Source organism: Hyperoodon ampullatus, assembly GCF_949752795.1.
Source record: "Hyperoodon ampullatus genome assembly, chromosome: 2".
In the NCBI taxonomy this organism is placed as follows: domain Eukaryota; kingdom Metazoa; phylum Chordata; class Mammalia; order Artiodactyla; family Ziphiidae; genus Hyperoodon; species Hyperoodon ampullatus.
The window spans coordinates 105,404,060-105,430,834 of NC_136915.1; the positions used below are offsets into that span (position 1 = coordinate 105,404,060).

General features: G+C 37.6%; 1 protein-coding gene across 1 annotated transcript in view; it reads right to left on the reverse strand.

Moving 5' to 3' along the window:
- GDAP2 (ganglioside induced differentiation associated protein 2) overlaps positions 1 to 26,775 on the reverse strand; it is a gene marked incomplete at its 3' end in the record, with an annotated part of 70,421 nt that overhangs the window by 35,958 nt on the left and 7,688 nt on the right. The window contains exons 2-6 of the mRNA XM_079696623.1: positions 25,475 to 25,717; positions 24,400 to 24,539; positions 6,521 to 6,674; positions 6,022 to 6,110; positions 70 to 146 (exon numbers count right to left, since the gene is read on the reverse strand). Coding sequence (XP_079552749.1) covers positions 70 to 146; positions 6,022 to 6,110; positions 6,521 to 6,674; positions 24,400 to 24,539; positions 25,475 to 25,650 — 636 coding nt within the window. The 5' untranslated portion in view covers positions 25,651 to 25,717. The remainder of the gene's footprint in view (positions 1 to 69; positions 147 to 6,021; positions 6,111 to 6,520; positions 6,675 to 24,399; positions 24,540 to 25,474; positions 25,718 to 26,775) is intronic.

Consider the following 26,775-nt stretch of genomic DNA (forward strand, 5'->3'; position numbering starts at 1 on the left):
GAAGAGACAGAGGTAAACACTTACAAGTGAAAATAAGATTTAAACAATGCAAGGTAATTAGCAAAATACCTCTTCAAGTTCAGAGACAGCAAATACTACTTTTTCAATAGTCTCTCCGTGAATTTCGAGGAATCTCCTTACCGTGCCTAAGGAGAAAATAGAAAGATTAATTCAATAAATAAGAAATTAATTGTGAAGAAAAATCAAACCCTTCAAAGTTTTATTTCTGTAAGGGATCACTCCTCGTGTCATTCAGGTCTGTGCTCAGTGACACCTTATCAGTAAAGCCTCCCCAGGTCACCCTATTTAAAAACTCTTCCCTGGGGCTTCCCTGGTGGCGCAGTGGTTGAGAGTCCGCCTGCCGATGCAGGGGACACGGGTTCGTGCCCCGGTCTGGGAAGATCCCACATGCCGCAGAGTGGCTGGGCCCATGAGCCATGGTCGCTGAGCCTGCACGTCCGGAGCCTGTGCTCCGCAACGGGAGAGGCCACAACAGTGAGAGGCCTGCATGCTGCAAAAAAAACCCACAAAACTTTTCCCTGATTTGCTTTCCTACAGAGCAACTATTCTGGACATTTCGTGGAGTTTCCTGTTTATTGTATATCCTTCCCACCCTCCCTGCCCCATCCATTAGATGAAAGCTCCACGACAGCAAGAGCTTTATTTTATTTACTGCTTTATTGCCAGTAAATAGTGCCTGGCGATAGAAGATGCTGACTGCAGACAATTCTCCCTTATCCAGTATATTCTTTTTATTCTCTGGGGCCTCTCTCTCTGACCAGAATGGTCAAGCACAAGTGCCTTTCCATTAATCAGTTACAGTATTAGATGTCCTCCTCAGCTCTTTATCCCTGTCGATATCCTATTGAACCAAAACTGAATTATTTTTTCTTAATTTCTATCTTATCCTTATTCTTTCTCTATAAACTTCTTAATAATGAGAACTAGTGGCCTTTTCTCAGTCCTTAACTTACCTGCAATCTCTCTCTAGATGCCCACACCCCACCTTTTAAAAATACTGTCCTCTCCAGGTTCTGTCCTCCATATTTTTAATTTTCTTGGTATATATAGTTTCTTGAGCTCACTAATTTGATTGTTAGATAATACTCCACATGCTGATGGCTTCCAAATCTTTATACTCTGTTTTCTGAACAGAAGACCTGAAATTTCCTACAGCCTTCTGGGCATATCTGCCCAGATAACTGAGACCTCAAACTCAGCATATCCAAGCCTGATCCCAACAGGTCCAAACCTGACTTCCATCTCTCCCCAACATCTGCTCCTTTACCTGTACTCCTTATTTCAGTTACACAGCAACATCCAACCACTCACCTAAGCTAGAATCCTGAATTCTTCTGACACTTCCTTCACTTCTCCCTTCATTCTGCATTTTCAATGTGTTATCATGTGCTTTAAATTCTATTGCTAATATTTTTAACAGCCATTCCTTTTCTCTTCCAGCTGCTCTCAGGCTCTCAATGCTAACAAAGACGTTGGCAATAAGTTTTCAACTGTTCTTTTGTTTCTCTTTCCAAGCCTACATATTCACTGTTGCCTGAGTTATCTTATGTTACCCTCCTTACTAACCATTTCCGATGGCTCTGCACTGCTTATAGGTTAAGATCCAAAGTCCCCATAGCATGGCTCTCCACACCCTAACAACTGACCACCCCTCCACCCCTGCCCTTTAGTCCTATTTCCAGCTATTCTTCCCACCTATCTTATGCTTTAGCCATTGGCTTCTTTGCTGTACTTCGAATATGCCACTTACTTTGATGTTACCCTATCTCTGCCTGCATGGTTGCCTTTGACTAGAATACCTTTCATCCACCATGACCCTCTCTTAGTGAACTCCTACTCATTTTTCATGGCCCAGTCAAAAGCCATCTCCTTTGTATAGAATTCCATCCTTCTGTGTGCTCCTCCTATAATCTTTTAAACAGGCCTCTATTTGTGAACTTCGCATAGCATTTTGTATCTAGACTGTGAGCTTTCTGAAGGCCAAGTAAACTTAACATTAATACTACTAGGGCCTTAGGACTTCCCTGGTAGTCCAGTGGTTAGGATGTTGCCTTCCAATGCGGTGAAGGTTTGATCTCTGGTCGGGGAGCTAGGATCCCACATGCCTCAGGGCCAAAAAACCAAAACATAAAACAGAAGCAATACTGTAACAAATTTGATGAGGACTTTAAAAATGGTCCACATAAAAAAAAATCTTTAAAATAAAATATATTATTACTAGGGCCTAGCACACCTTAGGAATATGGCAAGCAATCATTCAAAAGTAACTAGTAACTGAATGAACATTTTATGACTCTGGTTATCAACCTATTGCTTGCCTTGTTTACTACTGTGTCTTGAGAGCCTAATAGAGGAGACCCATTTGTTGAAGGACTGAACAAATCTTCCTACTTCTCTTTTGTCAGGAGACAAATTTTTTCATTTCTCCCTCTATTCTGCTTTAATAATTTTTAAAAAATGAAATTAAAAAAAAACAAACTATTTTCTTCCATTCTATTTACTTTGACACCAAGTTTTAATGTTTACACAAAATAGTTTCCCAGTGTATAACTGTGGCATTTCCTTTGGAAGACAATGTTCGATGCCAACTAGTAACCAAGTTGAATTCCCTCAGCAGCACAGTTCACTCAGAAAAGTAATTCTGCAAAAAGGAGAAAAAGAAAAGTGATATCAAGGCTATAAGGTTTTTGTACTGTGCACTATTCTTTGCAACCAACTAGGATGCCATGTGCCTAACTTGTAGTAAAAACTCTTTAACTGGTGAGAATGACATGTGTGACATTAAAATTTCCAAACTGGAAACACAGTAAGAACAACACCATTGCCTTTTTTCTCACCACTGTATCCTCTTCTATACAGCACAGGGCCTAGCATATAGTAGTCACTCAGAGTTCTGTTGAATGAATAAATAACATGATAAATTTATCTAAATGTAGATGTTTCTTTAAGTTTCTTCTGGAGAAGAACTGAACTGCACATGAACTAAGATAAAAAAGATAAATAACTTACTACATCTATCAAGAAGATATTACTTAGATTTCAAATGAAATAAATTTCAATAATAGTTTAATAAGTAAGAAAGCTTTTGGAACTAAGGACTTAAGAGTTACAGCCTCAGATCTGTTCTTGGCCCACATATGCTACAAAAGCCTAAAAGCCATTTATTTCCCAGATGCTTAGAAAGTATGTGAGCAAAGGGCACAACTGTGTGTGTGTGTGTGTGTGTGTGTGTGTCTTTTCTAATGAGATGCTATAGTTCTGCTATTAGATTTAAGGTGTAATAAGTCAAGCAGGTCTTATAACATACAAGTTAACCTGCTTATCTTAAAGCTTTACATTTCCTTTGTGCTAATTAAATTTCTAGAAATTGCTTCATCAAAGTCCCTTATACCTACTTTTTTTCTTTGTAACTTGAGGAGAATTTAATTGAGGGACCATTTACAAAGGCACATGCTGGGTTTCTGGTTGACAATTTCAAGGTAGGAAGAGTGGGCTGGCTTTCTACCCTGTGATAGGCAGAATTCTAAGATGACGTCCAAGGAGTCACAACCTGGTTGAATCTCCTGCCCTCGAATGTGGAAGAACCCAGCAGAAGTGAAGAATGTCACCTCTGTGGTTGAGTTACATGGCGTGAGGCACTGGCTGGCTGATGGAAGAAGAGGTTCTCCTCCTGGCCTGGAAGAAGAGGTTCTCCTCCTGGCCTGGAGGAAGTGGGCTGCCCTGTTGGGAAAAGGTCACGTAGCAGGGAAGTACAGGTGGTCTCTAAGTGCTGTGAGTGGCCCTCGGCTGACAGGCAGCAAGAAAGCAGGGACCTCCAGTCCCACAACTGCAAGAAACTGAATTCTGCCAATAACCACATGAACTTAGAAGTACCCCCCGAACTCCAGAGATGAACTGTCTGGCCCACACCTAACTTGCTGCCATGGGAGACCCCAAGCAGAAGAGTCAGCTGAGCCAGACTCCTGACTCATAGGAACTATGAACTTATACCTACTTTTGATCTTTATCTGCTGTTACTACAATTATTGCTCAAAGCTGACTCCTCTGTGGTACTGTATCAAGTGACTTATCTGAGGGCCACAGAGCCAGAGTTAGACTGGTAGAACTGGGACCAAAAACCAGTCTTCTTGACTACCTTTTCAGAGCCTTTTCTACAAAATGATGGTGTCTCTTTAAATTCTAATCCATGTAATTACTTTAATAAAAAATGGAGACATAAAAGGCCTATCTCAAGCTATTAGATATGGGGCACAGGCTAAACGAAACCAGAGAAAGTTAAGACCTGACAAAAGCCTTGCCAAGGAGAATTATATAAAGGTAGGAACTTTGCTTTGGTAAGGCACCATTCAGAATACATGCAGGCTAGCTATAACAGTAGTTTCCCACCGAAGCAGTCCTAACTCAAGCATAATGAATTATCTAGTACAACACAGAGGTTACTAGACTTGGGAGTCAGAAGGCCTGGATATATGTTCCAAGTCTCAATAACCCTAAGAAAATGATAAATTTCTGAGCCTCTTTATTTGTAAAACAAATACCTAAAAGACTACCCTACCTAAAACACAAGGTTGTTGAAGTGAAATGGAATTTCTTTTATCCCTTTTTAAAATACATATTTCTTCAGCAAGGACCATATGTAAAGCATTCCTAACATATGAAAGCATTGGAAATACAGAGATGAAAAGAAAAGATTTCTGGGACATCCCTGGTGGCGCAGTGGTTAAGAATCCACCTGCCAATGCAGGGGACACAGGTTCGAGCCCTGGTCCAGGAAGATCCCACATGCCACGGAGCAACTAAGCCTGTGCACCACAACTGCTGAGCCTGCGCTCTAGAGCCTGCGAGTCACAACTACTGAGTCTGCATGCCACAACTACTGAAGCCTGAGCACCTGAAACCCATGCTCCTCAGCAAGAGAAGCCACCACAATGAGAAGCCCATGAACCACAATGAGGAGTGGCCCTCGCTTGCCGCAACTACAGAAAGTTTGCAAGCAGCAACGAAGACCCAACGCAGCCAAAAATAAATAAATAAAATAAATAAATTAAAAAAAAAAACTTTCTATTTCAGATAGTCCTATCTCAAAGGGGAACAAATCTTCTTCCTTGTCACTTGGTCTTAGACCTGTCTTCTACAGTTGGAGATCTTATTTACAATCTTTACAAGGATTTGTGAACTTCCTGAAATAGCATGTAAATTCCCTCTGTATGTGCATTCCTCTGGGAAAAGGGCCCACAGCTTTCTTTCATCAGATGCTCAGTGTAGTTTATGATGAATTCCAAAGAAGTCATAATAGTTAAGAACTATTGCTCTAAAAATACAGTATGGAATAAGTCCACATGAGACAACTCCATATATTTGGGCACCATATATGCTAAAAGTGGTTCTTCTTTAGGAGAAACACCACTAATGCTTCAAACTGTTTGCCTTGCAGTTTGTCAGTCTCATGAGATATGACAGCCAGAACTAGATGCAAAATTCTAGGTGTGGTCTGAACCTGTATACAATACAGTGAGATCAGGGACTCTCTCGAGCTAAGCATCATATTTTTATATTACATATACAACATTCTGGCTCATAATGATTGAGCCCAGTCTTTTTAAAATCTAAATGCAGGGCTTTACATTCAAATAGCACATATGAAAGCTACTGCTTAAACTGGTAGTGCTATATCAATCTGATATTACAAAATCTGTTTTGACTTCATTGTTGCTGCCTGCTAAGATTATTCTGAATTATGATTCAGATACCCAATGCATTGGCCATACTTCTCAGTGGTATAATTTTCAAACTTAACAGGCAAATTTTCTAAGCCTTTATTCAAATGGATAAAAATGTCAAACCTAGAAAGTAAACTGAGAGCTCTGCAACTTGTCAACACAAACTTCCTGCCAGAGTGCCACAATCAGTTAATCAACAAATCTTCTTTGGCTGCAACTATTTAACTAGTGATAAAAAACTTTTTTAAAATTTATGTACAGTACCCCCAACCTTACTTACGAAGTGCTATGTGTGTTGCATCTTCTAAAGGGTAACCTCGTTTTGCAGAATTGATGACACAGAATCCAACAGAAGACATGGACTGCTCTCTGCAATCAAACAGAAAACACAAAAACTATACTCTAAGCATTCATAATAAATAATAAAAAATGCAGCTTATATTCTCCTTCCCTGTCCCTTCAATGAATCTACTGTAATATATAACCCAACTGCACTAAGTAAAAATTATATTAATATATAATTTAACTGCACCATTTGGGGGAAATATATTCCGAGTAAAATGGGAACTAAGTAAAATGGGAATGGGTTAAATTCTCAAGTCACCCAAATGTATTCCTCTTACTCTGACACGTTTGAGAAGATGATTAATTCTATCTTCAGGGTCCTCCTAAATTATTTAAGTCCCTCAAAATTTGACTTTCATAGCTAGGTTTCATTTTAAAACCAGGGCCTTTACCAATGTATGGCATGCTATGTCTAGGAACTGAGTTAGCCATACTTTGCCAGCTGAAGTACGTTTCTGTAGCAGCTGTATAGGGAACTCTCAGCGGCTGTGCGATAGCGGCTCTTGTACTTAGGTCCCACTGTGTGAATGATGAACCGGGCAGCTAGATTAAATCCTTTTGTCAATTTTGCTTCACCTGTCCGGCAACCTGGGAACAAGGGAGAATATATAAGTCATGGAGCTGTTAGGAAAAAAAAACCCCAGCAAACCAACAGAACAATGCATGAAACACAGAAAGTATTACGAACTTTGAGAAATTCCACTTAAAAATATGGATTGAATACAAACATTTGTCTCTGATCCCAAAATGACAGTGAAGCAATACAATAGGTATAAAAACAGAGACAAGGAGGATGGGAGAGAACATGAAGCAGAAAAGCATCATTAAAATTTTCGAAGAAGGAATAAAGTCAATAGACTAGAAGCAACTGATTTAGCAAAGCAGAGAAACATAACTGCTTGCAGAAATGGGGTGACCAATATGAAGCAAGCTGGTCTGTTCTGAAAGGCAGTGTTGGATCGAAGATAGACTGCTTTGATTTAAATCCTGAATCCACCATGTTCCTGCTGTGACCCTCTGGACAAGCGCTTGGCCTCTCCATGCCTCAATTTCCTATATAAGGGGGATACTAGTAGTACTTATTTCACAGGATTAAATGAGTTAATATATGCAAAGTGCATTCATGCATTAGCTATTATTGTTGTTGTTATTACTACAGAACACTAAAAAGGCTCAGAAATTGGAGGTCCTAAGAACTTCTGAAGGCTATGATGTGAAGTGGGACTAAAAAGAGGAGGCTGAGTTAAATGTTTGCATAAAAACATTAAAATCTGCAACAACCCCTCCCCCAGCCAGCACAGCAAGGTGATGATTCCTTTACCACCACAGTAACAGGAAGGTTTATTCTTGGGAGATGCTGCACCAGAGCTTCTGGACTCTAGAACCCCAGGCACAGCTGAAAAGAGGGGATTTGATTAAACTGTTATACTCAACAGTAATGGCTCTAGATCTCTGCTCCTAACTGGCTTCCAAAGCAGACATCCATGATTATACCCCTGGAAGATTCCCTTCCAGGAGACTAAGTGGCTCAAACCAAAGGACCTACAGATTCTGATAAATGAGAGATGTTCTCCCAATGAAACAGCAGGGCTCCTGCTCATCATCTGCTTCCAGATCTGTCAAGCCCATGCACACAAAGCTTCCCAGTACCTTCTCAATTCCTCTCTCTTGAATATGCTGACACTTGAGGATCACCAGGAAGTGAGGAAAGCCTCTCACAAATGGGGGGGGGGGGGCACAAATGCTAAAAAAAAAAATAGGCAATTTAGGGAAGGAAACTTAAAAAACAAGCCAAGGGCTTCCCTGGCGGCACAGTGGTTGAGAGTCCGCCTACCGATGCAGGGGACGCGGGTTCGTGCCCCAGTCCGGGAAGATCCCACATGCCGTGGAGCGGCTGGGCCCGTGAGCCGTGGCCACTGGGCCTGTGTGTCCGGAGCCTGTGCTCTGCAATGGGAGAGGCCACAACAGTGAGAGGCCCGCGTACCACAAAAAACAAACAAACAAACAAAAAACAAGCCAAAAAACTCCCAACACCATAATTACTACTCTCAGAGAGGTAAGAGAAGACATAGTATGTCTGAAACATAACCAGAATGTTATGAAAAACAGAATATTCAGAGAAGAGGAAAAAGCACTTATCTAATTGTTATAGCCAAGTGAAAAATATATGACAGCAGAAATAAAAAGTTCAATAGTGGGTTAAAGCTAAAGTTGAGGAAATCTTCCAGAAAATAAACAGATGGAAAATAAGAGGTAACAGATATAAAACTTGGAGGATGAAATGGGAGGTACAGCATCGAATAAAGTTTCTTCGAAGACAGAACAGAGAATACAGAGGGAAGGATATTATTAAACAAATAAAACAAGAAATTGCCCATAATGGAAAGATACGAGTTTCTAGACTCAAAGAGCCCATGGAATAACCAAACCAGACCAAGCCACATCACTTAAATTACTCAAATCACTTAAATTTCAATTAAAGAAACATCAGAAATAAAGATGAGATCATAAAGTTTCCAGAAAAGAAACCAGTAACATATGAAGAATCAGGAATAATAACATGAGATTTTTCAAGAGCAATAATGAAAATAGAAAACAATGGAGCAATGCCTTAAAAATCTGGAAAATAATTTCTAACGTAGAATTTTATTTCCACCCAAACTATAATTTAGGGCTATAAATTGTTGCTAAAACCATTATGTGAATGTACAATGAGGAACTAGATACTCATAGAGCCTAAACACCATCTTATTGATTACCTTTCAGCCGCAAAGGATAAAATATAACTGTACAAATGGAAGGATCAAACTGTCATCACTCTAATCTGGAGAGCCTCTTAATAATGGTCCACTAACAGGTCAATCAGATTTCATGTATCTTCTAATATGAGACAATATTAAGTACACAACACAACCTCACCTATGAAATATTTTAGCCAAACTTGATTTCCATTAGATATAACTTCCAGTTTAGAGGAAATACCAGGGATAAAGCAATAAACTAAATGGTACCTCAGGTGAATCAGATATATCCAGAAGGTGGGATATCTTGAAAAACATCTTGGCCTAATTCACTCAAACAAGTCATATTTCCCTCAAATCTTCTTTTCTCTATGCTAATCCTAGCTCTTTAAACTATTCCTTCAAATAATATGGTTTCCACAATGTCTACTATGCTAATCATTTTCTTTTAGGTATATCCCAGTTTAGCACTTAAAAAGTAATAATAAAAATAAGATGAAAACTATGCAGCATGGGGTCCTAACAGGACAGAATAAATAACAGCCTCTCTTGACTCTGATGCTGTACTTTTCCCCTCAGCTTTACTGAGGCATAATAGACATATAACATTGTATAATTATTGTGGTAACCATTTCACAATATATACATATATCAAATGACCATGTTTAAGGTGTACAACATGGTCACTTGATATATGTATATATTGTGAAATGATTACCACAATAAGGTTAACGCATCTATCACCTCAAATAACTACTTTTCTTTATAGAGAGAACGCTTCAGATCTACTCTCTTAACAACCTTCAAGTATGTAATAGTGTTATTAATTATAATCACCAAGCTGTACAACTTTAGTATTCATATTATAGCCTGAAGTTTGTTCCTTTGACCAACATCTCATTTCCCCCACCCCTGTCAACCACCATTCTATTGTTTCTATGACTTCAGCTTTTTTCAGATTCCATATATAAATTAGATCATTCAATATGCCTTTGACTTTATTTCACTTAGCATAACACCATCAAAGTCCATGCATGTTGTTGCAAATGGCAGGATTTCCTTTTTTATGGCTGAAAAATATTCCACTGTGTATATTATATATTATATAATATGTACACACAGTTCATACATACACACACCACCACCACATTTTCTTTATTCATTCATCCATCAATGGACACTTAGGTTGTTCCCATGCCTTGGCTATCGTAAATAATGCTGCAATGAACATTGGGGTGCAGATACCTCTTTGAGATAATGATTTCATTTCCTCTGGATTTATACCCAGAAGTGGAATTTCTGGACTATACAGTAATTCCATTTAAATTTTCTTGAGGAACCTCCATACTGTTTTCCATAACAGCTATCCCAATTTACATACTTACCATGAGTGCACAACGGTTCCCTTTTCTCCACATCCTTAACAGCATGTTATCTCATTTTTAAAATAATAGCCATTCTAACAGGTGTGTGGTGATATCTCACTGTGGTTTTTATTGAGCACCTTTGTATGTACCTATTGGCCATCCATGTCTCATTTGGGAAAATGCCTCTTCTTTTGCTGTACAGAAGCTTTTTAGTTTGATGTAGTCCCATTTGTTACTGTTCTATTATAGCCTTGTAGTATAGTTGGAAATCAGGAAGTGTGTTGTCTCTGGCTTTGCTCCTCTTTCTCAAGATTGCTTTGCTATTTGGGGTCTTCTGTAGTCCCATACAAATTTTAGGATTCTTTTATCTATTTCTGTGAAAAATACCATTGGAGTTTTGATAGGGATTGCACTGAATCTATAGATGGTTTTGAGTAGTACGGATATTTTAACAATATTAATTCTTTCAATCAACCAACACAGGCTATCTTTCCATTTATGTCTTATGTCTTCTCCAATTTCTTTCATCAATGTTTTATAGTTCTCAGTGTACCGATCTTTTACCTATTCACTAAATTTATTAGTAAGAATTTTATTCTTTTTGATGCTACTGTAAAATGGGTTTTCAGAATTTCATTTTCAGGTGGTTCATTGTTACTGTATAGAAATGCAACTGATTTTTGCATGTGATTTTGTATCCTGCAACTTTACTGGATTTACTAGTTCTAACAGCTTTTGGTGGAGTCTTTACAATTTTCTCTATATAAGATCACATTACCTGTAAACAGTAATAATTTTACTTCTTTTCTGATTTGGATGCCTTTTGTTTCATTTTCTTGCCTAATTGCTCTGGATAGGTTGAAGTATGTTCCCTCTACATTGAACATGTTTAGAATTTTTATCATGAAAAAGGTGATGAATTTTGAAGTATGTTCCCTCTACATTGAACATGTTTAGAATTTTTATCACGAAAAAGGTGATGAATTTTGTCAAATGTTTTTTCTTCATTTATTGAGAGGATTATGTAATTTTCACTCTTCATTCCATTAATGTGGTGTATCACATTTATTGATTTGTGTACATTGAACCATCTTTTCATCCCAAGGATAAATCCCACTTGATCACAGTGTGTGATTCTTTTAAAGTGCTGTTGTATTGTTTGCTACTCTTTTGTTGAGAATTTTTGCATCTATATTCATGAGAGATATAGTCCTGTAGTTTTCTTTTCTTGCAGTGTCTTTTTTTTCTTAGAATTAAAAAAACTTTATTATGCAATCATACATCAATTATTTTGTATTTAATGAACCAATAAAAATCCTCTGTAAAATTATAACTACTAACAATTCCTTTTATAGGAACGTTATTTTAGAATTAATTTTTATTTATTTTTAGTATGTTTATTGGAGTATAATTGCTTTACAATGCTGTGTTAGTTTCTGTTGCACAACAAAGTGAATCAGCTATAAGTATACATATATCCCCATATCCCCTCCCTCCTCAGCCTCCCTCCCACCCTCCCTATCCCACCCCTCTAGGTCGTCACAAAGCATTGAACTGATCTCCCTGTGCTATGCAGCTGCTTCCCAACAGCCATCCATTTTATATTTGGTAGTGTAAATATGTCAGTGCAACTCTCTCACTTCATCCCAGTTTCCCCTTCCCCCCCATGTCCTCAAGTCCATTCTCTACGTCTGGTCCTTTACTCTTGTCCTGCCACTAGGTTCATTAGTACCATTTTTTAGATTCCATACATGTGCATTAGCATACACTATTTGTTTTTCTCTTTCTGACATACTTCACTCTGTATGACAGGCTCTAGGTCCATCCACCTCACTACAAATAACTCAATTCATTCCTTTTTATGGCTGAGTAATATTCCATTGTATACATGTGCCACATCTTCTTTATCCATTCATCTGTCAATGGACACATAGGTTGCTTCAATGTCCTAGGTATTGTAAACAGAGCTGCAGTGAACATTGGGATACATGTCTCTTTTTGAATTATGGTTTTCTTAGGGTATATGCCCAGTAGTGGGATTGCTGGGTCATATGGTAGTACTTATTTTAGTTTTTTAAGGAACCTCCATACTGTTCTCCATAGTGGCTGTATCAATTTATATTCCCATCAACAGTGCAAGAGGGTTCCCTTTCTCCATACCTTCTCCAGCATTTATTGTTTGTAGATTTTTTGATGAGGGCCATTCTGACAGGTGTGAGGTGATACCTCATTGTGGTTTTGATTTGCATTTCTCTAATGATTAGTGATGCTGAGCATCTTTTCATGTGTTTGTTGGTAATCTGTGTGTCTTCTTTGCAGAAATGTCCATTTAGGTCTTCTGCCCATTTTTGGACTGGGTTGTTTGTTTTTTTTGATACTGAGCTGCATGAACTGCTTGTATATTTTGGAGATTAACCCTTTGTCAGTTGATTCATTTGCAAATATTTTCTTCCATTCTGAGGGCTTTTTGTCCTGTTTATGGTTTCCTTTGCTGTGCTAAAGCTTTTAAGTTTCCTTAGGTCCCATTTTTAATTTTATTTCCATTACTCTGGGGGGGGGTCATAAAAAAACCTTGCTGTGATTTATGTCAAAGGGTGTTGTGCCTATGTTTTCCTCTAAGAGTTTTATAGTGCCTGGCCTTACATTTAGGTCTTCAATCCACTTTCAGTTTATTTTTGTGTATGGTGTTAGGAAGTGTTCTAAATTCATTCTTTTACATGTAGCTGTCCAGTTTTCCCAGCTCTACTTATTGAAGAGGCTGTCTTTTCTCCATTGTATATTCTTGCCTCCTTTGTCAATGATAAGGTGGCCAGATGTGCGTGGGTTTCTCTTTGGGATTTCCATCCTGTTCCATTGATCTATATTTCTGTTTTTGTACCAGTACCCTACTGTCTTGATTACAGTACCTTTGTAGTATAGTCTGAAAACAGGGAGCCTGATTCCTCCAGCTCCATTTTTCTTCCTCAAGATTGCTTTGCCTATTCAGGGTCTTTTGTGTTTCTATACAAATTGTAAACTTTTTGTCCTAGTTCTGTGAAAAATGCCATTGGTAATTTTATAGGGATTGCATTGAATCTGTAGGTTGCTTTGGGTAGTATAGTCATTTCCACAATGTTGATTCTTCCAGTCCAAGAACATGGTATACCTTTCCATCTGTTTGTATTGTCTTTGATTTCTTTCATCAGTGTCTTATAGTTTTCTGCATACACGTCTTCTGCCTCCTTAGGTAGGTTTATTCCTAGGTATTTTATTCTTTTTGTTGCAATAGTAAATGGGCGTGTTTCTTTGATTTCTCTTTCTGATTTTTTGTTGTTAGTGTATAGGAATGCAAGAGATTTCTTTTTTTTTTTTGTGGAGAGAGAATGTTTTATTTATTTTTATTTTTTTTATTTTTTGACTGTTGAAGGCCCCTCTTTAATTGCCTCTCTATTCTTTTCATTTCACCAGATAAAAGAGTTTTTCAACCCCTCTCAGTAATAACCCAATGTTCAAGAAACATAAATACTAGGAAATTATTCCACATTTGCTCATTAATTCATGTATGTTTTCATTCAACTAATGCAGCAAGAGTCTAGTGTGTGCAAATATCATGGGAACAACTTACTTGTCCTCTACTCACTATTCTGTATCGTAGGCCCCAATTTTCTACTTTGTATTCAGTTAAATGGCAAACAGCTGACTGCCATCCTTAGGATAATAACCATATTGCTTTACACCATTAATATATTGTCTTCCTCCTTCTCATCTCTAGTATCATGAATCTCAGTCTCCATAGTCTTCGGAATGCAAGAGATTTCTGTGCATTAATTTTGTATCCTGCTACTTTACCAAATTCATTGATTAGCTCTAGTAGTTACCTGGTAGCATCTTTAGGATTTTCTATGTATAGTATCATGTCAGCTGCAAAGAGTGACAGTTTTACTTCTTCTCTTCAAATTTGTATTCCTTTTATTTCTTTTTCTTCTCTGATTGCTCTAAAACTTCCAAAACTATGTTGAATAATAGTGGCGAGAGTGGGCAACCTTGTCTTGTTCCTGATCTAGAGGAAATGCTTTAAGTTTTTCACCACTGAGAATGATGTTGGCTGTGGGTTTGTCATATATGGCCTTTATTATGTTGAAGTAGGTTCCCTCTATGTCTACTTTCTGGAGAGTTTTATCATAAATGGATGTTGAATTTTGTCACAAGCTTTTTCTGCATCTAATGAGATTATCCTATGGTTTTTATCCTTCAGTTTGTTAATATAGTGTATCACATTGATTGATTTGCATATACTGAAGAATCCTTCCATTCATGGGATAAACCCCACTTGATCATGGTGTTGATCCTTTTAATATGCTGCGGGATTCTGTTTGCTATTATTCTGTTGAGGGTTTTTGCATCTATGTTCATCAGTGATATTGGCCTGTAGTTTTCTTTTTTTGTGACATCTTTGTCTGGTTTTGGTATCAGGGTGATGGTAGCCTCAGAATGAGTTTGGGAGTGTTCCTCCCTCTGCTATATTTTGGAAGACTTTGAGAAGGATAGGTGTTAGCTCTTCTGTACATGTTTGATAGAATTCACCTGTGAAGCCATCTGGTCCTGGGCTTTTGTTTGTTGGAAGATTTTTAATCAGTTTCAATTTTAGTGCTTGTGATTGGTCTGTTCATGCTTTCTATTTCTTCCTGGATCAGTCTTGGAAGGTTGCACTTTTCTAAGAACTTGTCCATTTCCTCCAGGTTGCCCATTTTATTGGCATATAGTTGATTGTAGTAGTCTCTCATGATCCTTTCTATTTCTGCAGTGTCAGTTGTTACTTCTCCTTTTTCATTTCTAATTCTGTTGATTTGAGTCTTCTCCCTTTTTTTCCTGATGAGTCTGGCTAATGGTTTATCAATTTTGTTTATTTTCTCAAAGAACCAGCTTTTAGTTTCATTGATCTTTGCTACTGTTTCCTTCATTTCTTTTTCATTTATTTCTGATCTGATCTTTATGATTTCATTCCTTCTGCTAACTCTGGGGTTTTTTTGTTCTTCTTTCTCTAACTGCTTTAGGTTAAGTTATTTGAGATTTTTCTTTTTTGAGGTAGGATTGTATTGCTGTAAACTTCCCTCTTAGAACTGCTTTTGCTGCATCCCATAGGTTTTGAGTCGTCGTGTTTTCATTGTCATTTGTTTCTAGGTATTTTTTAATTTCCTCTTTGACTTCTTCAGTGATCTCTTGGTTGTCTAGTAGCTTATTGTCTAGCCTCCATGTGTTAGTATTTTTTACAGTTTTTTTCCTGTAATTGATATCTAGTCTCACAGCATTGTGGTTGGAAAAGATGCTTGATATTTCAATATTCTTAAATTTACCAAAGCTTGATCTGTGACCCAAGATGTGATCTATCCTGGAGAATGTTCTGTGTCTACTTGAGAAGAAAGCATATTCTATTGGTTTTGGATGGAATGTCTTATAAATATAAAATTAAGTCCATCTGGTCTAATGTGTCATTTAAAGCTTGCATTTTCTTATTTACTTTCTGTTTGGATGATGTGTCCATGGGTGTAAGTGGGGTGTTAAAGTCACCTACTATTATTGTGTTACTGTTGATTTCCCCTTTTATGGCTGTTAGCATTTGCCTTATGGATTGAGGTGTTCCTATGCTGGGTGCATAGATATTTACAATTGCTATATCTTCTTCTTGGATTGATCCCTTGATCATTGTCCTTCCTGGTCTCTTGTAGTAGTCTTTATTTTAAAGTTTATTTTTTCTAATATGAGTATTATTACTCCAGCTCTCTTTTGATTTCCATTTGCATGGAATATCTTTTTCTATCCCTTCACTTTCAGTCTTTATGTGTCCCTAGGTCTGAAGTGGGTCTCTTGTAGACAGCATATATATGGATCTTGTTTTTGTATCCATTCAGCCAGTCTGTGTCTTTTGTTTGGGGCATTTAATCCATTTACATTTAAGGTAATTATCGATATGTATGTTCCTATTTCCATTTTCTTAATAGTTTTGAGTTTGTTTTTGTTAAGACTTTTCCTTCTCTTGTATTTCCTGCCTAGAGAAGTTCCTTTAGCATTTGTTGTAAAGCTGGTTTGGTGATGCTCAATTCTCTTAACTTTTGCTTATCTGTAAAGGTTTTAACTTATCTGTTCAATCTGAATGAGATCCTTGCTGGGTAATCTTGGTTGTAGGTTTTTCCCTTTCATTATTATAAATATATCTTGCCACTCCCTTCTGGTCTGTAGAGTTTCTGCTGAAAGACCAGCTGTTAACCTTATGGGGATTCCCGTGTATGTTATTTGCTGCTTTTCCCTTGATGCTTTTAATATTTTTTCTTTGTGTTTAATCTTTGTTAGTTTGATTAATATGTGTCTCAACATGTTCCTCCTTGGGTTTATTCTGTATGGGACTCTCTGTGCTTCCTGGACTTGACTACTTCCTTTCCTATGTTGGGGAAGTTTTCAACTCTAATCTCTTAAAATATTTTCTCAGACCCTTTCTTTTTTTTTCTACTGGGACACCTATAATTCAAATGTTGGTGTGCTTAATGTTGTCTCAGATGTCTCTGAGATTGTTCTCCATTTTCATTCTTTTTTCTTTATTCTACTTTGTGGCAGTTATCTCCACCATTCTATCTTCCAGCTCACTTAATAAGTTCTTCTGCCTCAGTTATTCTGCTATTGATTCCTTCTAGAGTATTTTTAATTTCTGTTATTGTGTTGTTCATTACTGTTTGTTTGCTCTTTAGTTCTTCTAGGTCCTTGTTAAACGTTTCTTGTATTTCCTCTATTCTATTTTCTAGATTGTGGATCATCTTTACTATCATTACCCTGAATTCTTTTTCAGGTAGTTTGCCTATTTCCTCTTTATTTATTTGGTCTTGTGGGTTTTTACCTTGCTTCTTTACCTGTAGGATATTTCTCTGTGTTCTCATTTTACATAATTTACAGTATTTGAGGTCTCCTTTCCCTAGGCTGCAGGGTCATAGTTCCTCTTGCTTCTGTTCTCTGCCCCCAGTGGCTAAGGTTGGTCCAGTGTCTTGTGTAGGCTTCCTGATAGGAGGGACTGATGCCTGCGCTCTGGAGGGTGGAGCTGAGTCCTTTTTCCTCTGATGAGCAGGGCCAGGTCAGGTGGTGTGTTTTGGGGTGTCTGTGAGCTTAGTATGACTTTAGGTAGTCTGTGAGCTGACGGGTGGGTTTGTGTTCCTGTCTTGTTTGTTGTTTGCCGTGAGCAGCTGGGAGCTGCTGGCAGTTGGGTGGAGATGGGTCTTGGATTCAGATGGAGGCTTCCGTGACATCTCTCAGTGATTAATCTTCCTTGGAGCCAGGAATTCTGTAGTGTTCCATCACCCTGGACTCAGTGCTCCCACTCCAGAGCCTCTGGCCCGACTTCTGGTCAAAGGACCAAGACCCCACAATTCACTCATCCCGGCAATAAAGGGGATTAAAAAAAATACTAACAAAACCCCAGACAAATGCTATAAATTAAAATCAAACAATCAGAAACAGAAACAAAGAAGCACACACACACACAGAAGAAAGAAAAATAGAACAAAATAAATCAAATAGCAAGAGAACAACCAGACAAACAAAAGAACCCAAGAATGAAATCAAACAATTAAGAAGCTGACAAAAACCCAGAAACAAAACCAAAGCAGAGTGCCAACTGAAGAATGAAACAAAAAAACAGAAAAAACGGACAAAAATGATATAGAAAAAGAAAACGGGGAAAGATGACAGAATAACAGAAAAGCAATGTAGAAACAAATATTTAAAAAAATAGAAAGTATATTTAAGGAAAAAAAAGACAAACAAAACCCTGGAGAAATGGTAAAAACAAAATCAAACAAAAAGAGAAACAAGGAACACACACACACATAAAAGAAACAAAAACAGAGCCAAATAAAACAAAAAGCAAGAGAATAACCAGACAAACGGAAGAACTCAAAAATGAAATCAAACAATTAGGATTAAAACTAACAAAAACACATAACTTAAAGACAAAACCAAAGCAGTGTGACCACTGAAGAATAAAGCAACGAAACAGAACTTACAAAAATGATATTAAAAAAACAATAAAATAAAATAAAAAGGGAAAAAACACAGAAAACAGAAAAACAAAGTAGAAACAGAAATATATATATATATATTTAAAAAAGGAAAATATATTAAAGAAAAAGAAAAAGGAAAAAAATTAGGGAAAAGAACACAGAAAAGCAAAGTAAAAGCAAATGTATAAAAAAATAGACAGTAAAAATATGTTATAAAACATGGAGATCCCAAAAGAGTTAAAAAAAAAAAAACACCTAAAACCAAAAAACCAAGGAAAAAAAAGCTAGAACCAAGAACAGAATGAATCAAAACAATGAAATTAATAGTAATAATTATGTGTCCCTGGCACCTCTGCTCTAAGTGTCCTTGCACACGCCGTGAGCTACAGTCTACCTCCGCCTCCCCAAGAGGCTCTCCTCTGCCTCTGGGCTGGTCTCTAGACCTTCTGTGGGCCCTGTGGGCACCACTCAGACCCTGATCTGGCCCAATTCCTGCATGTGCTGCCCCCAATGTCCACAGCTGCCAGAGCTAAACCATTTTCATTTGTGGGAACACTCATTGTCTACTCAGATATTCCTTAGACGCAGGATCTACCTAACTGATTGCAGGGATTTAGTCTGCAGCTTGTACAGCTGATGGAAGGATTTTTGATCTTCCTCAGTCACCCCGTCACTGGGGTTCAGCTCTGGTTTTATTCCCACCTCTGTGTGTGGTCCACCCACAGGAGTCTGGTCCTGAGGTTGCCTTGGAGCTCTAGGGTCTGCCCTCGTGAGGACCGGGTGCAGAGGTGGTATGACTGCTTGGATCGTGGGAGCACCGACAGCCCCAAATGCACAGGGAAGCTGGCAGCCACAGACACAAGAGATATGGCCCTAGTGAGGGCCTTTTCTGGCACCCAGCATAAAGCACATGAGGGCAAGTCCTAGCCAGGGTTTTTCTGGCACCCGGCAGCAGGCATGCAAGGGCCAGCCCTGACAGGGCTTTTTTTTTTTTCTTTTTTTTGCCCTGAAGCCAGCACGTGAGGGCCAGCTCTGATGGGGCTTTTTTTATTGCTTGGCAGCCAGCGTAGAGAGCCAGCCTTGAGTGGGCTTCTTTTATTGTCGTCAGCAGGCGCTGGCATGTGGGAAGAGGTTACAGTAGTGGCTCCTCCCCCATCTTGTGACTCAGCAATAGCGCCCTGCTTCCATGGCAGTCCAGTCTTCCTCCACAGGCATTCCCTGCTGCAGATTTCCTCCCTCCTGTCCCCTCAGTCCATCTCCCCACAGCCCACAGCAGTTCTCACTCTGGGCCTGTTCTCCAGTCCCCATGCACCAGCTCCCAGCCGCCTTGCACACCTGTGAATACACATCTCAGTCCGGGGCACATAGGCCTGAGGTATGGACCACCTGTGTATTTCTCACTCTGTCCCGTCTGCCACAGGTTGGCCACTTCACCTTCTTCTGACAGCCTCAAATGCTGCCCTTCTGTCCCAATCAATTTCCCCGTCGGAGAGGGGGTTTCCCCGAATTCGGGCATCTCTGCTTCAGCTCCCCTGACCCAGAGTGCAGGTCTTGTCCTACTTCCTCTCCTTCTCCTTCTCCCTTCTTTTTTTCCATCCTACACAGTTATGCAGGGATTTTTATAGTCCTTTCCAGTGTCCAAGGTCTTCTGCTAGTTTTCAGCCAGTGTTCTGTGAGAACTGTTGCATCTACACAGATGTATTCCTGATGCATCCATAGAGAGAGATGAACTCCATGTCCACTTACTCCTCCGCCATCTTGAATCTCTCTTCTTGTAACATACTTATCTGGCTTTGGTATCGGGGTAGTGCTGTCCCTGTAAAATGAATTTGGAAGCGTTCACTCCTCTTCAACTTTTTCACAGAAGAAATTGAGAAGAATTGGTATTAATTCTTCTCTATATGTATATGTATGGTAGAATTCACCAGGGAAGCCATCAGGTTGTGGGCTTATTTTTGTTGGGAAGTTTTTGATTGTTGATTCAGTCTCCTTACTCCTTTTGTCTGTTCAGATTTTCTGTTCCATCATGGTTCAGTCTTATTAGGTTGCATGTTTGCTAGGAAGTTATCTGTTTCTTCTAGGTTATCCAATATGTTGGCAAATAATTGTTCATAGTAGTCTCTTATAATCTTTTGTCTTTCTATGGTGTTAGCTGTAATATCTCCACTTCCATTTAGAATTTTGAGTCCTTTTTTTCCCCTTGGTTAGTCTAGCTAAACATTTGTCTCTCTTTTTTTAAAAGCCAACTCTTTTTGTTGCTTTTTTCCTATTGTCTTTCTAGTTTCTATTTCTTTTATTTCTGCTCTAATATTTACTATTTCCTTCCCTCTGCTAACTATAGGCTTAGATTGACCTTTTTTATTTAACTCCTTGAGGTTTAAAATTAGGTTGTTTGACCTGTTCTTTTCTCCTAATGTAGGCATTTAGTGATATAAATTTCTCTTAGAACTGGTTTAAAACATTTTTTTAACATCCCATAAGTTTGGCATGTTGTATTTTCCTTTTCATTGTCTCAAGATAATTTCTGATTTCCCTTTTGATTTCTTCTTTGATCCAATGGTTTTTCAGGAGCATACTGTTAAATTTCCACATATTTGTGAATTTTTTCATTTTCTTTTTGTTATCGATTTCTAGTTTCACACGACTGTGGTTAGAAAAGATTCCTGACATGATCTCAGTCTTCTTAAATTTGATAAGATTTGCTTTCTGGCCCAATATGATTTATCCTGGAGAATGTCCCATGTATGCTTGAGAAGAATGTATATTCTGGCGCTGTTGGATGGAATATTCTGTATATGACTTAGGTTCATTTGGACCATAGTGTTATTCAGGCCTTCTGTTTCCTTATTAATTTTCTGTCTGGATGATCTATCCAATATTTAAAGTGGGGTATTGAGGTCCCTAATTATTACTGTATTTCCATCTATTTCTCCATTCAGTTCTATTAATATTTGCCTTAAATACTTAGGTGCTCCAATGTTGGGTGCACATATATTTACAATTGTTATATTCTCTTGATAAATTGACCCTTGGATCATATAGTGACCTCTGTCTCTTGTGACCAATTCTGACTGAAAGTCTATTTTATCTGATGTAAGTATAGCCATGCCTACTCTCTTTTGGTTTCCATTTGCATGGAATATCTTTCTTTATTCCTTCACTTTCAGCCTGTATGTGTCATTAAAGCTAAAGTGGGTCTCTTGTAGGCAGCATATTGTTGGATTTTTTCTTTCTTTCTTTCTTTTTTTATCCTTCATCCACTCTGTGTCTTTTGGTTGGAGAATTTAGTCCTTTTGCATTTAAAATAATTATTATTAGGTAATTACTGTCATTTTGTTAATTGCTTTCTGAGTTTTTTTTTTAAGTCTCCTATCCTTTATTCCTCTCTTGCTGTCTTACTTTCTTTTTCTTAAACTGGTATGCTTTAACTCCTTTCTCTTTATCTTTTTTGTATCTATCATAGGTTTTATTCTTTGTGGTTACCATGAGGTTTACATTAAACATCTTATAAATGTAACAGTTTATTTTAAGCTGATTACAAACCTTCACTTGTGATGTTGTGCAATGATGCATCTGATACTCTTAGTGTTTTCAGTAGAAATGATGCATTATCATCTTGGAGTCTAGTCAGTTAAAATCCCAGGGAACTTCTATTCATTCATTTATCAGCTACTGAAAGGATGCCTTTACTATACTTGGTACTGGGAACGTGGAGGCCAATAAGACATATGGTTCCTGTCCTCAAGGAGTTCAAAGTTTAATGGGGACATAATAATTATATAAACAATTTACAAAATTACAATTGTGTTAAGAGCACCAAAGACAAGTACCACAGGTTGGGAGCATATACCATGAGTGATTCTGAAGTAAAAGGAAATAGTGCTTTGGGGAAGAGATATAAGCAAAGACTTAAGATTAAGAGTTAAGAATTGAGAGAAAGAACAACAGCACATGCAAAATTGAAAAGGAGCTGGATGACAAGGCAATGAGAGATCAGTCTGGTTCAAGTACATTGAGGAAGGTAAAAGGGGACCTGGAAGTAAGTGAGTGAGACCTTGCAAGAACTTGGAGACCAGTTTAAGGAGTTAGGACTTAAAGTGTAATGAGAGGCCACTAAATGGTTTGAAGCAGGGGAGTAATAAGAAGGGATTTATAGTTTAAAAAGCAAATACTTACTACGTGTGGAAAACAGATTCAAGTAAAGAATGGTTGTAGGAGACCAATTGGGAGGGAGGCAATGGCTGTAGTCCAGGCCGGGGATGACGCAGCACAGGCTAGGCTGGAGGTGGTGGTAATACAGAGAGATTCAAGATCTATTTAGGGCTTGATGACAGACTTTACGTGGGGAATAAGGAAGAGGAAAGTATTAACCCTAAAGTTTTTTTGCATGAAAAATGGAGGAGATGATAATGCCATTTTACTGAGACAGCAAATTCTTATATAAAAAGTGTTGTCAGACTGGGCTTCCCCATCCTGAACTTGGGTAATTAATGTTTTCAACTTACTGCAAGACCTTTATATTCATCCCTGTTGATTTTTTCATTTCTTTGGCTCATACTTCCAGTCGGTTCGGATATTTCAAAATCTTTAGTCTATCATCCAATGTCTCCTGTAAATCCTCCCTGCTTTTTATCATCTACAAATTTGGTAAGTCATACTTTGTAATCATTTACTAAGTTGTTATTAAGCATGTAAAAAGAGGACAGAATTAAGTACTCAGCCCTTCAGTGCATCCTTAATAATCTCTCTTCAGGTTGGCACTGGTTCACTAAGCAATACAACTGAGGAGTGTAACTAGCACCAGCAACAACACTGAACACTGAGGATGTGCCTAGCACTTAATGTCCATTATTTAATTTATTCTTCATGAAATTAATTTTTTCCATCCTCAAATACTCACTGAGCTCTTGTTATGTGTCAGGAACTGAGGTAGGGACTATGATCATCCCCATTTTAGAGATAAGTAAACTCAGGCTCAGAGGTGAAGTAACTGGTCCTAAGTAACACAGTTAGTAAAGGACAGAGTTATAATATGAACCCCAGCTTGGAGACCCTCCAAACATATGCTGCTAAAAATTGAGTTTTTATTTTGTATATTTAAATTTTATATTTTTTTAATTCATAAGTCCAGCTCTAAGGTGTAAGTGAGCGCGTGCACTCATTAGTAATTTTTCCAGACCAGTTTCTCTGTTATTTATATCAAAGAACTTCTCAGTATTATCGCTAATACATATTATAATTTCTACATATTCTTCATGGCATCATGTTTTTAGTTAAACTGAGGGCTTTTTCCCACATCTACCCTCACAAAGTTCAGTTTCTTGATCAGATAATACAATTGTTCTCTCTTTATCTCTTCTTTCATGGTCAGCATTATAAATGATCCTGTTCAAATTCTAATATCTTTATTAGGTTAGAAACCAATTATTTGTAGAAGTCTAAGAAATGAAGATTTTTTTTATATAGGTGGGATTTGCTGTTTACATTTTAAGAAAAATTGCTGTATTTCAAAAATATTTTTTATAAAATGGGATAGTTGAATTTCACAATATTCCCTTTGCACACAAATAATAATAACAAAAAGTTGTGAGGTTGGTAATTTAAGAAAATAAATGCAAATAAGGTAAACAAGCTTCTGAACAAACAGGACTCGTCCTGTCTCCAATTCCAAAGAAATATTCCCAGAAGAAGAATGTTCTGGTTTGAAAAAAAAAAAAAAAAAAAAAGTACAGAATTAACCCAGAACATACTTGGTTTTTACCAGTAAGTCAATGTCATTTCAGAAGTGTGACACTCTATGTCCAGGAGGTATATAAAAAATTTCTGTCAATATCAAAACTCAATAAAAATTTTTCAGTTTAGACAAAGAATAGTTGTTTTATAAGGCTTATCGGTACAAGACATTATATAGCCAAGAAAATGTTACCAAAAATCTAACTGGCTATGATGACTGTCATTTTAAAATTCAGGAACACGACAGAGGGGTTTTACCCAGTAAAGTCCCAGTAAAGTCTCGGCACTCAGCTTCTAACACATTATAGGTTTTTCAAAGACTGTATTTATTTAGTTTTAACAACAAAAGAGCTACATCTACTTAGTTTCTCACTTACACGCAAAACATACTTCTTCAAGCATCAAAATAAATGTTTCCTAAGCACTAACATACCTAAGAAAATTCACTCACCTCTAAGTTTCTGGAGGTCCTCCTTCAAATCAGGCCCTGCAAGCATGAAGATACTTTCTGACACAGGATTCTTATCAGTAAGACTTTCATTGCTGGTATTCACAATAGCTGTACAGTTCAGTAATGCCACATCTCCTTTCCTGAGGAAAATAAATAAGAGCAAGTGTGGGGAAGAGGAGGCAGATAAGAAAGCTAGTTTCTAATTGTTTCAAAACATTCTATCTTCACTCCCTTCACAACATTGGTTTTACCAGTTCACAAGCTTAAGCAATAGTAAAAAGTTGTTCCTGATTCAGAAAGGCTAATATGGCATCTCAGATAGATCTTGAAAGCAATTGCTATAACCCTGAAACCCACAAAACCATCATGTCATTCCATTGTTTCTTACATAAGAGATGTGTGTGAGATGGAGAATGACAGCTAATGGGAACAGGACTTTGGGGTGATGAAAATGTTCTAAAATTGACTCTGGTGATGGCTGCACAATTTTGTGAATATACTAAAAACCACTGACTTCTACAATTTAAACTAGTGCATTTGTATGGTATATGAATTACATCTCTAAAGCTTTTTTTAAAAACAGAAATGTACTACTACTACTACATGCAACAACACAGACGAACTTTCAAATAATTGTGCTGAATGAAAGAGGCCAGATTAAAGAAAGAGTACACGATTCCATTTATATAAAGCTCTAGAAAATGCATACTAATCTATAGTGACAGAAAGATGAATGATTGCTTGTGGATGTTGAGGCAGGGAGGGGCAGGAGAGAGGGATTACCAAGGGACACAAAAAAACTTCTGGGGTGATAAATATATTCACTATCTTGATTCTGGTGATGGGTTCATGGGTGTATACATGTCAAAATTTACCAAACTGTACACTTTAAATATATGCAGTTTATTGTATGTTAATTATGTCTCAATAAAGCTCTAAATGTGTATGCAAAGTAATATTTCAATAATGCAAGGGTTCACAAAAAAGAGTTTAGAAAAAATTATGAAAAAAAGAAATTAGAAGAAATTATGAGAAAGTATTATTATATCATGATATGATTTAACCAAGGAATTACCAGAGAACCACTTTTCCATTGATATCCTTATTGTAAAGAAAAGGTGATCTAATAGTCTCTTCCTGATATGTTTCAGCTGCAGTATCAGAAGTAGGTAATTGTTCTTCACAAGAATTGCCCCAGCTTGGTAGTGTATCCACATCCACAAACTGGGAAGGTGCACCCAAGGGATCCATGGAATGGGAACTTCAGCTTGTCTTTTCCCAAATTCCTCAGCAATTCAATATTCACTGTAGACTTTAGCTTAAGAGAAAAGAAAGAATCATTTTAATAGAGAAGCACAGGTATTACTTTACTTCTATTAGAGTAAAAAGCAAAACTCTTGCTGTGAAATGCTCCAATAGTACACTGTGTGATTACAGTTACTTAAACAGTCCATTAAAAAATCAAACGTACAACAATGAATTACTATGGCTTTTTTAAAACAGGAAGAAAGAGGGATTATTTAAACACAAATTATTTTCAAAGAATTACAGTCATTTAAATAATCACACGGCCCATCAATTCTACTTTCCAGAAACACAGGACTATTCATTCAACATTCATTGGGTGTCTGCTATTGGCGGGGTAGGGGGAGTGTCAGGTGCTGCAAGAGATACAAAGATAAATAATATGTACAACTTAAAAAGTTCAGTCTAATACGGAAGATGAGAAGCAGGGAGGTTACTGCAATCAGGTAGTAAGAGATAATGGTCTGAACTATGTAGAGAAACAGATGGAGAGGAAGGCATAGATTTGTGAGGCAACATACAAAGGAAAAATTAACAGGATTTGACAATTTATAGCATATAGTATATGAGACACCGATGTGGTATAAGGTTGGTTGTACAGAAATGTAGAAAGTAGCAGAGAAGGGTAATAGGAAGACATGTAGTGCCAAGTACCACAGAAACTCATAGAAAATTTAACATGATACTTCATTTGGCAATAAGTCAGATAGCCATTTCAGTAAAATGGTAGATTCGTTCATTCAATAAATCTTTATAAGCAGCTATTATGTGTCAGGTATTGTTCTAGTTACTGGGGACACACAGTGAATAAGACAGAACAAGTCTCTACCCTTAGAGAGCTGATGCTTCCTTGAAAGCACATGAAAAATGATAAACAAACAAGCAAGCAGGTATCTAATAAAACGACTGGAGGCAGTGAGTATTATAAAAAAAAAAAGGTTATATCTGAGCAGAGAGCTAAATAAAGTGAGAGAGCAAGCCATGTGAAGCTCTGGAGGGTGCGTCAGGCAAAGGGAATGGCAAGTACAAAGGGCAAAAGGGCAGGGAGGAGCTTGGTCTATTCCAGAAGAG